Genomic DNA, 12146 nt, shown 5'->3' on the forward strand with positions numbered 1-12146 from the left:
CTCTTTTTCTGGCGTGGTGTCATGAAATTTTGTCAGAAGAAAAGAAACATGTTTACACAGTTGCAAGTGGAAGACAACGCCTTTCCAATCGGCTCCATTCATTAAACTAAGAATAAGGCTGGCAATCGGAACTTGCACAGAGTCTATTTCAGTAACCGGGGTTGAGTTATGCAAAGACTTTTTTCAGTTCAAGAATAAAGATCATTATGCCATGCTTGTGTAACTTTGAACGAGGTTGATTTAAAGTTCTGCATTATACTCGATTGTGCATACGTTGTGTGTCCCGAAATTCAGTGGATAAAATCAAGTTAATTGAAGTTGTATAGGTTACGTATATTTTTCCTTTTAATTTCTTGCAGAGTACAGACTGGTGACTTTAGTCATTGAAATTCAATGTATTAATAAATTGTTCCTGGGCCTACTCTTTTAAATGAACATATAACAAAGTTACTATTATTTCACCGATTATTGTCATTTTGAATTTTCTGAGAGAGGCCTTATTTACCTTGTAATTTAAAGTTTGTATAGGCAGAAAGCCAAGTTGACTCCCCAATTTTAAAATACAACCCAAATTGCTAATAGTTCAATTTTGCTGGGTTTCATTTTAACTTTTGGCTGTAGTTAAGAAACGAGTCGTTTTGATATTTGAAATGAGGCAATGAAATTGCTTGTAGGTAAGATCGTCATTGCTGGTAATTAATTCTTCAATTATCCCAAGAACTAGTAAAAGGTGGAGAAAAAACACTTTAAAAACAAACTTAATTTTTTGCCAATTAAATGGATGCAGCCAGCAAAAAAGAGTTCATGTAGCAATGTACGTTGTCCAGTTAAAATTTAAGCCTGTTACATGTATGATTTCTCATTGAAAACTCTTGTTGTTGTCTGTTTTCCAATCTGACTGATATGGCAGTATGAGCATATGGGCCAAGTAACAAAGATTTTTCATCGTATATATATAGTTTTATTGAAATTTATTCAATTTTTGTTCATTATCAACTAGAAACTTGATTAGTTATTATATCAGTATATATATATATATATGTTGTTGACTGTTTGAATCCCTCACCTCAAGCTGACAACATGCCAAACGTTGCTGCTCTTGTAGCAATATCTATTGCTGGGTTTGGAATCATGGTCAATTTTGCTTTGCACAAGGTCGATGAAGGTATGTGTATTATAGCTGGTTATCCTAATTAATTCTTTGATATAGTACGTATTGGGCTGCTGCTTGTAATTAAAAAATTTTAATCTTAGCAGTCTAAAATATATTTTGCTGTGTAGGACACATTGCAGTTTACTACCGGGTAAGTGATTAGTAAATATTAGTGTTTGCAATTGTTGCCTACCTGTATATGCATAATGTAAATATAGGTCTGTACTACAAAATAGTTATGCTCAGTTTTATATTTCAGTTTATGAAGTATATATAGTCCTTCACTATAAATGATTTTAGGGTGGTGCTCTTTTACAAACTACTGCTGGACCAGGCTATCACCTGATGTTGCCTTTTATCACATCGTTCCGTACCGTGCAAACTACACTGCAAACTGATAGAGTCAAAAATGTTCCATGTGGTACCAGGTACATATAAATTGTAGTGCTGTATATCTTGGAACTTTCATACAATTTTCTGTGTTAGCAGCTTTCATATAGTTTTGTAGTCATTTTTGGTTTATGTGTTTTTTGCAGTGGAGGTGTTATGATTTACTTCGATCAAATTGAAGTTGTGAATATTTTATCAAGTGCTGCTGTGTATGAAATTGTTCACAATTACACAGCAGATTATGACAGAACTCTAATCTTCAACAAAGTTCATCATGAGCTTAACCAATTTTGTTCGGTTCATACTTTGCAAGAAGTTTATATCGCAAAGTTTGGTGAGTTTTCTAATTCTGGTATTCTTTGTTTGAGCATCAATTTCGAATTTGTCATTTTTGAATATGCAGTAGAAACGTATTAACTCAAAGTTGAAGAACCACTCTGGGTTATCCAATATCCAAAGCTCAGAGCGAGTGATAGCATCTACCTTCGTGATCAGTAAACCATCATATTTATTGTATAGCTTTTCTGATAAATTTAATTTCACTTAGTTAAAGAGGCGCGCCATTAAATTATGTTCACATTCAAGTTTTTTCATCTAATCGGTGAAGAAATCACTTGTCAAAATTAACGTATCAACAAAGCTGATCATGATGTTAATTACGTTACAATAACAAAGTGGGCATTTGGGACATTTTTTGATATTGGGTGCCATTATGCCGTGGAGATCAGAAAAACATTTTTGAGTAATCTGACGTTTTGACTTAAGTCAAGTTGAGTTACGCATTTTCACTTCATGTATTGAACTGTTATAGCTATAGCATTGTCCAATGTGATATCTAAATCTAATTCGTTTTTATAAACTTGCAGATCGAATAGATGAGAATTTGAAGAAGGCACTTCAAGTTGATTTAACAGAAATGGCTCCAGGACTCTTTGTTCAAGCCGTTCGTGTCACAAAGCCTAAGATTCCAGAGATGATTCGAAAGAATTATGAACTTATGTGTGTGCTAAAGAACACTCTACGCATTACAGTATCAGTAGTCAATAGTCAGTATACTGATTTGTCAGTGAAGCTAGTTACCTATTTGCCGTCAACTTTCTGTAGATATGTGTTTCCGATACTAATACTTAACAATGTATTAAATGAATGCTTAATTGAATTTGCAAATTTTTGTGATTTGTCACAAATTAACACAAGTTGTGCAAAGACTTTCTTTAGATGGTATGTAAAGTTTTATATTTAACTATCATTTACATTTTGATGATTTTTAGGGAAGCTGAGAAAACAAGATTACTGATTGTCAACGAAAAGCAAAAAGTTGTTGAAAAAGAAGCAGAAACTGAAAGAAAGAAAGCAGTCATTGGTAAATTTTTACTTTCATTTCCGACATTTTCTGAGAAGTCGGACATGTCTTTCTTCTACATTTATGTTTATTTTTTCCAGAGGCGGAAAAAGTAGCCCAAGTTGCCAAAATTCAGTATGAGCAAAAAGTCATGGAAAAAGAAACCCAAAAACGAATTTCTGAAATTGAAGGTTTTCTTACTTTGGCTATAGAAGTTTTAGATTCAGCTTTGTCCAAACTTGTTTAACGGTCATCATATAAGCAACCTTTTACAGATACTTCTCATCTTGCCCGAATGAAGGCCAGAACAGATGCAGACTGTTACAAAGCTTCTAAAGAAGCTGAAGCGAATGCTGTGTGTTTACATAATATCAACATTCATTTGTATTACTGCAATTTTATTTGATGTTTTTTTTTTTGAAAAATGGATCATCGTCCTTTTGTGGCATTTCAATTTGGGAAATTACTGAATATTTTCTGTTCACATCATCTTCAGATCAAGCTAACACCGCAGTATCTGGAACTTCGACGAATTGAGTCCCTTGGTCAAACGGCAAAAATATACTACGGACCTAACATTCCTCAGATGTTCTTGGATACGTTTAAAGTCGATCCTAAAGACACTGTCACACAATCTGCGAATGCACAGCAGTCAGATAAAATGTCGTTCAAGCTGGTAAATACAATCCTTTCGCTTTAGTATCTTTTGATATTATCATTTTTAAGAATTAACTCTGTATTTATATTTTTTATCTAGGATGGTATCGAATTATGAAAATTAACAGATGAGAAGCTGTGTTAATTCTAGCTAAAGTTTAGTTTATTGAAATCAGAGCATTATCCTGTTTGAAACCAAACCAATATTAAATATTACGTATCGTCTCGGCTATACTTGAAGTAAAAACCTTTCTACTATTTCTGTTTTATGGTGCTTTAGCAACCTATTATATAATTTTGCTGGCTACAGTATACAGTATATCTAAATAATACTATATTTGTACGACTGATTAATGATTTACATCAGTAACTATTACATAAAAGTTTGATTTACTGATAAGTAGAAGATAGAATTAGATATCTAAGTCTTTTGAATTTAAGTTTTTCGTTGCCATGTGTATTTTCCAATATGATATTAATATGGACGATTTTTTCAAAATACACCATTTTCAAATTTTAAAATATAAATTGCACGTATGTATTGTGGAGTTTGTTAAAAGTACTTGATATTCATTTCTCTGTTTCATGTTGCTTTTTTGCTTGAAACTCTTCTGTGATGAAATTCATTGAACATTATGTTGACCAATGGCTGTATAATATCATTCTATTGCTGTCTTACTCTTGTAGCTTTTTTAAACCATTGTTAAGACCAATTAGATTTTGTAATACTTATGCAAGCCACTGAGATTGTGAGTAATTTGTATTTCAGGCAACCTCTTACTGCGCAACATCATTTCATATTAATATGAGCCAGTTAAATTTTGAGTTTGCCGTATGTTAATTTTATTTAAATTTGGTTAACTTAGTTCTACAATCAGTAGCTGTATTTTATTAATATCATTGCTTGGATAAGTTACCCTGATAGCATTTAATGTTTTGTGTAAGAATTTTGTAAAGCCGTACCGCATTTATTGTCACTTGCGATGTTCATGCAATCTTCATATTATGTTCCTTACTGGAGATGATATGTTTGTCTGCCACAAGTAAATATGTGCAGTTCTTGTGAAAACCTCGTCGGCTGTGTGTTAGTTTTCCAATGATAACGACAATTAAACTTAAGCTAATGTCTTCCCATGTAGAGAACAGGTAAATATAACTACACCAAAATAACCTCACCGTAAGAGACAGCAGATTAAAGACAAACGTTTGTCTACAATTCAGTAATTTTCAGTCAATTTTAAGAGTTTAGATTAGTCTTAATTATACTGTAGAGGCGAAGTATTGCACAAATATTTCAATTTGGATTCTTATTACGGAGTTTTAATTATTTTGCCTATGATTATTTGAGCAATAAGGTTTTATTCTACCGTACATTATAAATGTCGGCCGGAAAATAAAAATTTTCAAATAGGCTGACTACAGCACTTTGCCTAACCAATCACAAACTATATACCTATACGAAAAGATGTAGCAATCACGCAAAAAACTTTCCTGATTCAACCACTGATGTCAATTGCAATGCAACCCCCGTTACAACCAACAGCTTTGTCTTTTAAAACTGGCCTATCCCACTAATCTGAGATAAAAACGTATGCGATGTGGTCATTATACACAAATTATGTCTGCTTGAATTATTTATTACATGAACCACTTAGCGATATTCCGTTTCTTCGGACATTTTCCTCCGCATGCATTTCCGTAAAATCTCCCATGTTGAGAAGTTTTCAGTTTTTCTGCTTCCTTACTGGATGATGGAACAAGAAGACTCTCCTCCACCACTTCTAGGAGTGTCTTGCGAAGAACTCGAGATGCACGATAGGACTATGCAAAAAAAATTAGTTTGAGAAGGCTATTTCTAGAAAAAGCGTAGGCTGCGTTTAGACTGGTTATGACGTGTACACAAATTTTAATTTTTCGTTTGAAAGACCGATATGAATTTGGTTACCGGCTTTTGAATTTGTTCAGTTACTTATTCAAAACTTTAGGCTTTAGTTACCGGTTTTGTGGTTACTTATATTTAGTTACAGAGCTACTTATTAACAGTTCAAGTGAACCACCTGTTAAATTCCTTGCATCCTGTTGTAAAAATCATGATTCAAAAATGTGTAAAAGGATTAAGAATTTTTAATTGAACTAATTTCTATTTAGGCTACTTTATAAAAAAATAAAGTAAATTTATATAAGTTTAAAAATATAATAAAAATTTTAACAAATTCGTCTTTTTATTTTTTATATGCTTGAATGAAGTTTCTTGTTTAGGCTTACTAAATAACGTGTAACCTATTTGCTGTCAATAGAAATTATTATCAAAATTAGACAAAGGTTAAAAGCTACGGAAAAAGCGTTTGTAACTAATGCTTTACCTCTTCCACTGACATAATAACCTCGTGACATTCTGACGTCATTGCTGTAAAGGCACCAACATTAATTTCGCATAAGCAGTGGTCTTCATCCTTTCCCCAAGCTTGCTTTGGCATTCGCATGCTGAAACAAAATTACCAAAGAGATTTGACAGGGAACGAACCGTGTTTGCAAATGACGCACAACACACGATCTCGTATGTACAAGTCGTCTTACTTTGCTTGGTTTCCTTCGGCAATTTTTGGCTGTTTCATTAGGGCAACTTCCGATTTCACTGTCGGTACAGCAATTGTTTCCGCTGTGGGACGCTGCACTCAAACATTTAATAAGTTATTACAAACCCGGCAATTTAAACAGGGAAAATTTATTAGTATCGCTCTATAGCGAGCCTCTATAGTCTAACTTATACTCTATAGCAGTGTTTCTCAACCTTTTTGGCCCACGGACTATTTTCCCATTAGCACAAGTATTCGCGGACTCAGGTAATAAGAATAAAAAATAAGTTAGTTGAAGTTGGTTCCGGCACTTGGTTTTAAGCATAGCTAAAGTTGAAAATCCTGCTTCACACAAGTAGGCTATGTAGTCGGAAAACGCAAAAAGAGCTATTGCTGCTTATTTGTAGAGGTCAGAAAGGTTAGGTTCCTTTGATAGAACATTCGCCCAAAATTTAGTCAGAGAAACAGTTTTCAACTTGTCTCTCCACATCTGTCGACCTTGCAGTTCAATCAACTGTTCAGAAATGCAGTCTATTTCTGAATGCACCTCTAATGCTGACACCTCAAAAGGACTTCGTACCCAGTTAAATATCTTGTTTTAATTTAGGTAAGGAATATATCAGTCCAGCTCAAAAACAAATGTATTGAGGTGCTCCAGAAACATTCGACAAATACCGCGCAACTCAATATTTTTCTCCTCAAAAAATAAGTTCAACGCTGGAAAAGCAGTCATCTTCCCACTTTCCATTCGATGTATCCACAATTTTATTTTAACTTTAAACGCATCAATGCTTTCTCTTACATCTAAAATAGTTTTGTCTTTTCCATGCATAGAGCCATTCCATTGGTTCACAAGGATGAAAAAATTAACAAAGAAAAGCAATTTGGCAATCCATTTGTCATCGCTAAAGCGATCAACAAGTTCATGTTTCTGTTCTTTCAAAAAGTGGCCATGCGCAGGCGAAATTGCATTGCGAGAGAAGGAAAGAAACAAAAAAAGCTCTGACATTTGGGAACTCCTTTTAAAAAAGAGAAAAAAGGAAGTGATTTGCTCGCCAGGAGTTGGAAGAAGGAGAATAGAACAAAAGAATTAAGGAATTGGATTGCCACTAGCGTAACATAAGAAATAAGCAAGGCTCTTAATCAGACTATTTTAAATTACCAACAAATGGATGTCGTAATTACCAAAATTATCCAACACGCCAAGGTATCTCTTGCGACACCTACTTTTTGAGGCGAAGAACCGTCGCGAAAATTATGACCTATGCCTAATTATATAGGCCTACGGTAAATTAATGGGCTTGCGGACTCACAAAAACCTTACGCGGACTCAAATGAGTCCGCGAACTCGCGGTTGAGAAACACTGCTCTATAGCAAGGCGATTGCATAAATTTTTGCAATATGTATCAATAACTCAACATCTTAGCAAAAAGCTTATTACAGTATTTAAGCTCATTTGTGGTTTCGATGACCAGTAGTGTGAAACAGAAAAATACCTGAGGTCTAGCGCTCTTTGCACGCTGTTGTGTCTTGTGACGGGGCTGACTTGGCCTTCTTCGTTCTTCTTTTGTACAGTTAGCTTTGTACAGACCTGGTCTGCTTGACACGTATTGAAACATGTGTTGCTATAATACCGTACATCATTGGAAAAGAAATCATTCGCCTTTTCAAAGCTTGTTTAAAGATCAGTAATTTGGTATCTGACGCAAAGTGTGAAAATTAAATCGCTTACGTAATCTTTTCGACGTTGCATATCCTCCATGTCATCTCGATACTTCATTGATGCCGCGATGATGTCCGGAAACATATTCAATATGCGAGATCGTTCTAGTATGGTATATGTGATTTGCTTTTGTATGATGGCAAGTTTCTGAAAAAAAAGATTGAAAACTTTACTGTGTCAGCAACTTGTCGACCAGTAAACCTCATTTTGTACCTGGAGCTCTTCTCGCACCAAACTGTACTGATTTCTAAGATTTCTTTGCGCGTGTAACATTTGTTTTCTATCCATTCGCACGACGTCGTCATTTCGCTCTCGGAACGACGCCAAAGTCTCACGCATTCTGTTTTTTACAAATCGTGGACGCTTTATCATGGCATCTGTGCGTTTGGAGCTCAATTCATTGTTTATGTCGTGAAGGCATCTTGCTATTCCTTTTTTTATCTACATAATATAAGAGTTTAAAAATGTATCTAGCCAAAGATATTTGACACGAAAATCTTACCTTGGTTAGTAATTTGATTTCTTTATTGATAAGGTCCGCCTTTTCATGTAGAGTTATAACAACAACCCGTAATTGCCTCATGTGTGAATGTACTTTTGATAAACTTACACCAGCTTTAGGGTTAGCATAACATGAATCTTTTTTTGCTGTAATCCAAGCCGCAGTTTTTGGAGTATATCCCACCGCTAATGAGGTGGACCAGTTGGTTGATGGCGGACAAATTCCAGGTTTAGCCATTATGAAAAATCTCTTAAAGTAATAAAAAAAGCACGCCCTAATATTGTGCAAATATAAATGTTTTTTCTAAATTAATATTTTAAAAAATACTATCTTGAAAAAACTTATTTATTTGGTCAAAAGAGACTATGACGACACATTGACATGCCGGGTCACGTGACTCAACACGCACGAGTAATGTAGAAACCCATGTTTCGCCTTAAGTAATTTACTCGTAGCCACGTGCTAGGACACTTTTTGTTAGTTTTTTAAACTTCAACGTCGCGAACCATTGTGTTAATAAGAAACAACCTAGTTTTCATATTTTACTTTACGCCAAGTGTACAAAAACATAAGCTTGGTGAGGAACAGTATTTATGCAGGAAATATAATTTGTTCTTGGCCAAAGCATTGTCAGACACGGTTTTTTGCTATAGCCTGCTGACTAACTGATGTATGGTAGCCATAAGGCTACGAATCTGCATGACAAAGGCAAGAAGTTAGACTAGTTGCTATCCTTGTCATGAAAGCATGATTTTTATGCGATTAATTATTTTGCACAAGGTACCGCTAGCTTGGTTATAATTTATTGAATATAAGGACTAGTTAGCCTAGGATAGAATCGAAAACGCTACCTCGAAGGCCTAGGCAACAATGGAATGTGTGGCACTTGCACTAATAAAATTCATTGACGTGAGTATGCCAAACTTTTTAATCTTCACACCAAGTTCTTATGAATAAAAAACAATTGAAGCGTTACTGAACGCTGTCAGGCTAAAATCTGGGGTCTAGTATACAAGTGCACGGCCACAGGATATCTCTATATACTAAATGCCAGCTACTCAAATAGTGATGTCATCTGGTTGTGCACTTGTATACTAGACCCAAAATTTGTATATTTCTGTCTTTGTACTCTTCATTTCTTTTCCAAAAATGCCAAACTTTCCAGTTATAGATTTGTAGGGATGGGCCAATCGCAAAGTAGAATGGTGGGATTTTTTTATAGTCTGTTGCTTTAGGCTAGAATCATTTCCAGATTAACTTTAAAACTATATATAGGCCTAGTGTATATTCAGTTAATTTCATAGTTTTATCAGTTAGTGCTAAAGCAGGGGTGGGCAAACTTTTTGTACTGAGGGCCGCATTAGAAAAAATTTTGCAGCCGGCGGGCCGCACACTCTCATTACAAAGTAGGAAAATTTACCCGGTGTGTAAATAAACGCATATTCATATTAAACACAATTTTTGCATTTCATACTCAGTTACGTTTAAAGCTACGCAATCTTCATCACAAAGGCCTACGGTAGCCGCTACCGTATTTGTATTTTATGATCAAACAATTGAATCAAACAAAGCGTGAGAAGTGTACGGCTAGTTGCTGAAAGCATGTTGCAATACATGCGCGACTGACGTGTGTGTGATTACGCACTGAAAGTGAAGAGAAAAACACACTTGTAAAGGGAATAATATTTTGTCATCTAATTCTAACCTGTTTAATTAAAACAATAAGTGATGAGTAGGAGTTTCTGCAAGTGCCGGCGGGCCGCATGCGGCCCGCGGGCCGTAGTTTGCCCACCCCTGTGCTAAAGCATTTAATTTTGGAGCTTGTTCTTGTAGACCTACGCTTTCACATGATATATTCATACATCTGGCTTTGTTGATGACCATAATGATGTTACTCAATAAGATGTATGATAACAAACTGCATACCTAACATCTAAGCTAGAGATGATACATTGTCGAATACTTACATACTTACCTGTTGCAAATATTTTAGAATTGCTTTATACAAATGCAAAATTTCAAATTTTATACTACAGTAAAATAACTTTAAAACCAAAGAAATCATGCTCTAAATCAGAATTTTCCACATGCCGCTAAAGTGCTTTACTTAACATAATAAATGTTCACTTGTAAAACAACCACATTCTAAGTGCCTAACACATGTTTGCACTTATATGACTTGAAGTACAGAGTCTACATGCATTTCATGTACTGAAAACAACAAAAATGACTGATTAAGATGCTAATGAAAACAATGGCTTTAAAAACAAAATTAGTGTAGCAGTTTTTCACAAAAAGTTATGCATGCATAGGTGCAAATTTTGGAGTAGCACCTTTCCCTCATTCTATTTAGATGTTGACAAGGAGAGTGTCTTTGGTTGGTAAAATTAAGAAAAAGATAGTTTCAATAAGCTTGTCAGGGTATGTTTGAAATCACTTGAACATACCATATTGGCTCAATTGTAATCTGGCATCGATTCTAAGCCGCATTAATATACTGTGCTAAAAAGTTAATATAAGCTGCCCTTGTTTGTAAGCCGACTTCAAACCCTTGTTTATAAGCCATTCTTCAACAGTGAATACCCTTAACTGTATTTAGCGAATGTAATTGGGTGTCTATGTAAAAATGAATACTCTTCAAAAAATTTCAAATTTTTTTTAAGTCTAACATTTCATAAAACCTCTTTCTTTCCAATGGTCTGGTCACAATTGCTTGATTTGTTTCCAAATACATCTCTTAATACAATCTTTTCATGCTGTGTGTGGAGAATAGCCTGGCACAGATCACACCATAAACAATGGCATTATCCAAACATCAGTCACATTGGCAACCTCATTGTGCACTGAAGACCCATCCCTAAAAATTAATGGGTGCCTAGTGGGCATGCATTGAGCTCAATATTGGATGCATAATCCAAAATTTGGTTGCCATGACACTAAGACACCCACTAAAATCCAACACTATTGAACATAAGGTAAGCCTCAGCAACCGAGAGAACCTATGCGCATATTCACCATAATCAACTGGTATTACACCTCGATCTTTCATGTGTTGATCTATTTTGTGATAAAGGCAAAGTGCTTCTGATACAGAAAAGATAAAAGAGATATGTTGATAAAGTGTGCAATAATCAACAAAATAGTGCCAGATAAAAATATTAGCAGCCCTCAATTGCAAGCTGCAATAATTATGATACAAAATAGCTCACAATCAAGTAAATAAGGAAACTATTTTTTATATTGCCCTCTGGTGTTCAGAATTGGCGCTTGAACAATCATACTTGCCTGGTTTGTTGCCAGCTTGACTCCACCCACACAAGACTCACTAACGTTCATGTCCAACGTTTATACGTTCACGCCAAATTACAATTGTTTATTGTGATTTAGTGTGAATGTGGAAAAATTTGGCAAGGATGTTCCTGGGGAAATGTTTTGTCTAGGAAAAATTGCTGGTTTTATCTGTTTTATTTAACGTTTAAGCACTTTATCCTAGGTGCTTAAACGTTAAATAAATACAGCCACCACCACATAAAAGTACAGCCTGGGTTACCACTTTAATTTGGTCATTTAGAATTCAAATTTATAATAATCTGTTTGTTTTTGTACAATATGGTATCATGATCATGATTTTTTATATTGTCTTGCTCGAATTTGAGAATTTTTATCAGAATCAATTAACAGTCTGAGCAACTGTCGTTATTGCTTTGACCAAGAGCATTACAATGATATTGCCCTGGTTATCGAACACGGGTCACATTATTGCGATCTCAGTTCTCTAACCACTTGGCTACCGAAACAAATG

At 34.9% G+C, this 12146-nt stretch overlaps 2 protein-coding genes across 2 annotated transcripts; one reads left to right on the forward strand and one right to left on the reverse strand.

Annotated features, from left to right (window-relative positions):
• Positions 1-1004: 1004 nt before the first annotated feature.
• Positions 1005-4670, forward strand: LOC143465706 (erlin-2-B-like). Its single transcript, XM_076964140.1, has 10 exons — positions 1005-1165; positions 1282-1304; positions 1454-1581; positions 1690-1877; positions 2410-2542; positions 2815-2906; positions 2987-3076; positions 3161-3240; positions 3382-3561; positions 3643-4670. The coding sequence occupies exons 1-10, from the start codon at positions 1081-1083 to the stop codon at positions 3658-3660; spliced, it is 1017 nt and encodes a 338-aa protein (XP_076820255.1). The 5' UTR covers positions 1005-1080; the 3' UTR covers positions 3661-4670.
• Positions 4671-5164: 494 nt separating this feature from the next.
• LOC143465275 (uncharacterized) lies at positions 5165-8642 on the reverse strand. Its single transcript, XM_076963492.1, has 7 exons — positions 8345-8642; positions 8056-8283; positions 7852-7989; positions 7616-7744; positions 6120-6211; positions 5906-6026; positions 5165-5363 (listed from the first exon to the last, which is right to left on the reverse strand). Exons 1-7 carry the CDS (start codon positions 8579-8581, stop codon positions 5181-5183), a joined length of 1128 nt encoding a protein of 375 aa, XP_076819607.1. The 5' UTR covers positions 8582-8642; the 3' UTR covers positions 5165-5180.
• Between the last annotated feature and the right edge of the window lie 3504 nt (positions 8643-12146).

The sequence above is a fragment of the Clavelina lepadiformis genome, chromosome 7, assembly GCF_947623445.1.
Source record: "Clavelina lepadiformis chromosome 7, kaClaLepa1.1, whole genome shotgun sequence".
NCBI classification, from domain to species: Eukaryota; Metazoa; Chordata; class Ascidiacea; order Aplousobranchia; family Clavelinidae; genus Clavelina; species Clavelina lepadiformis.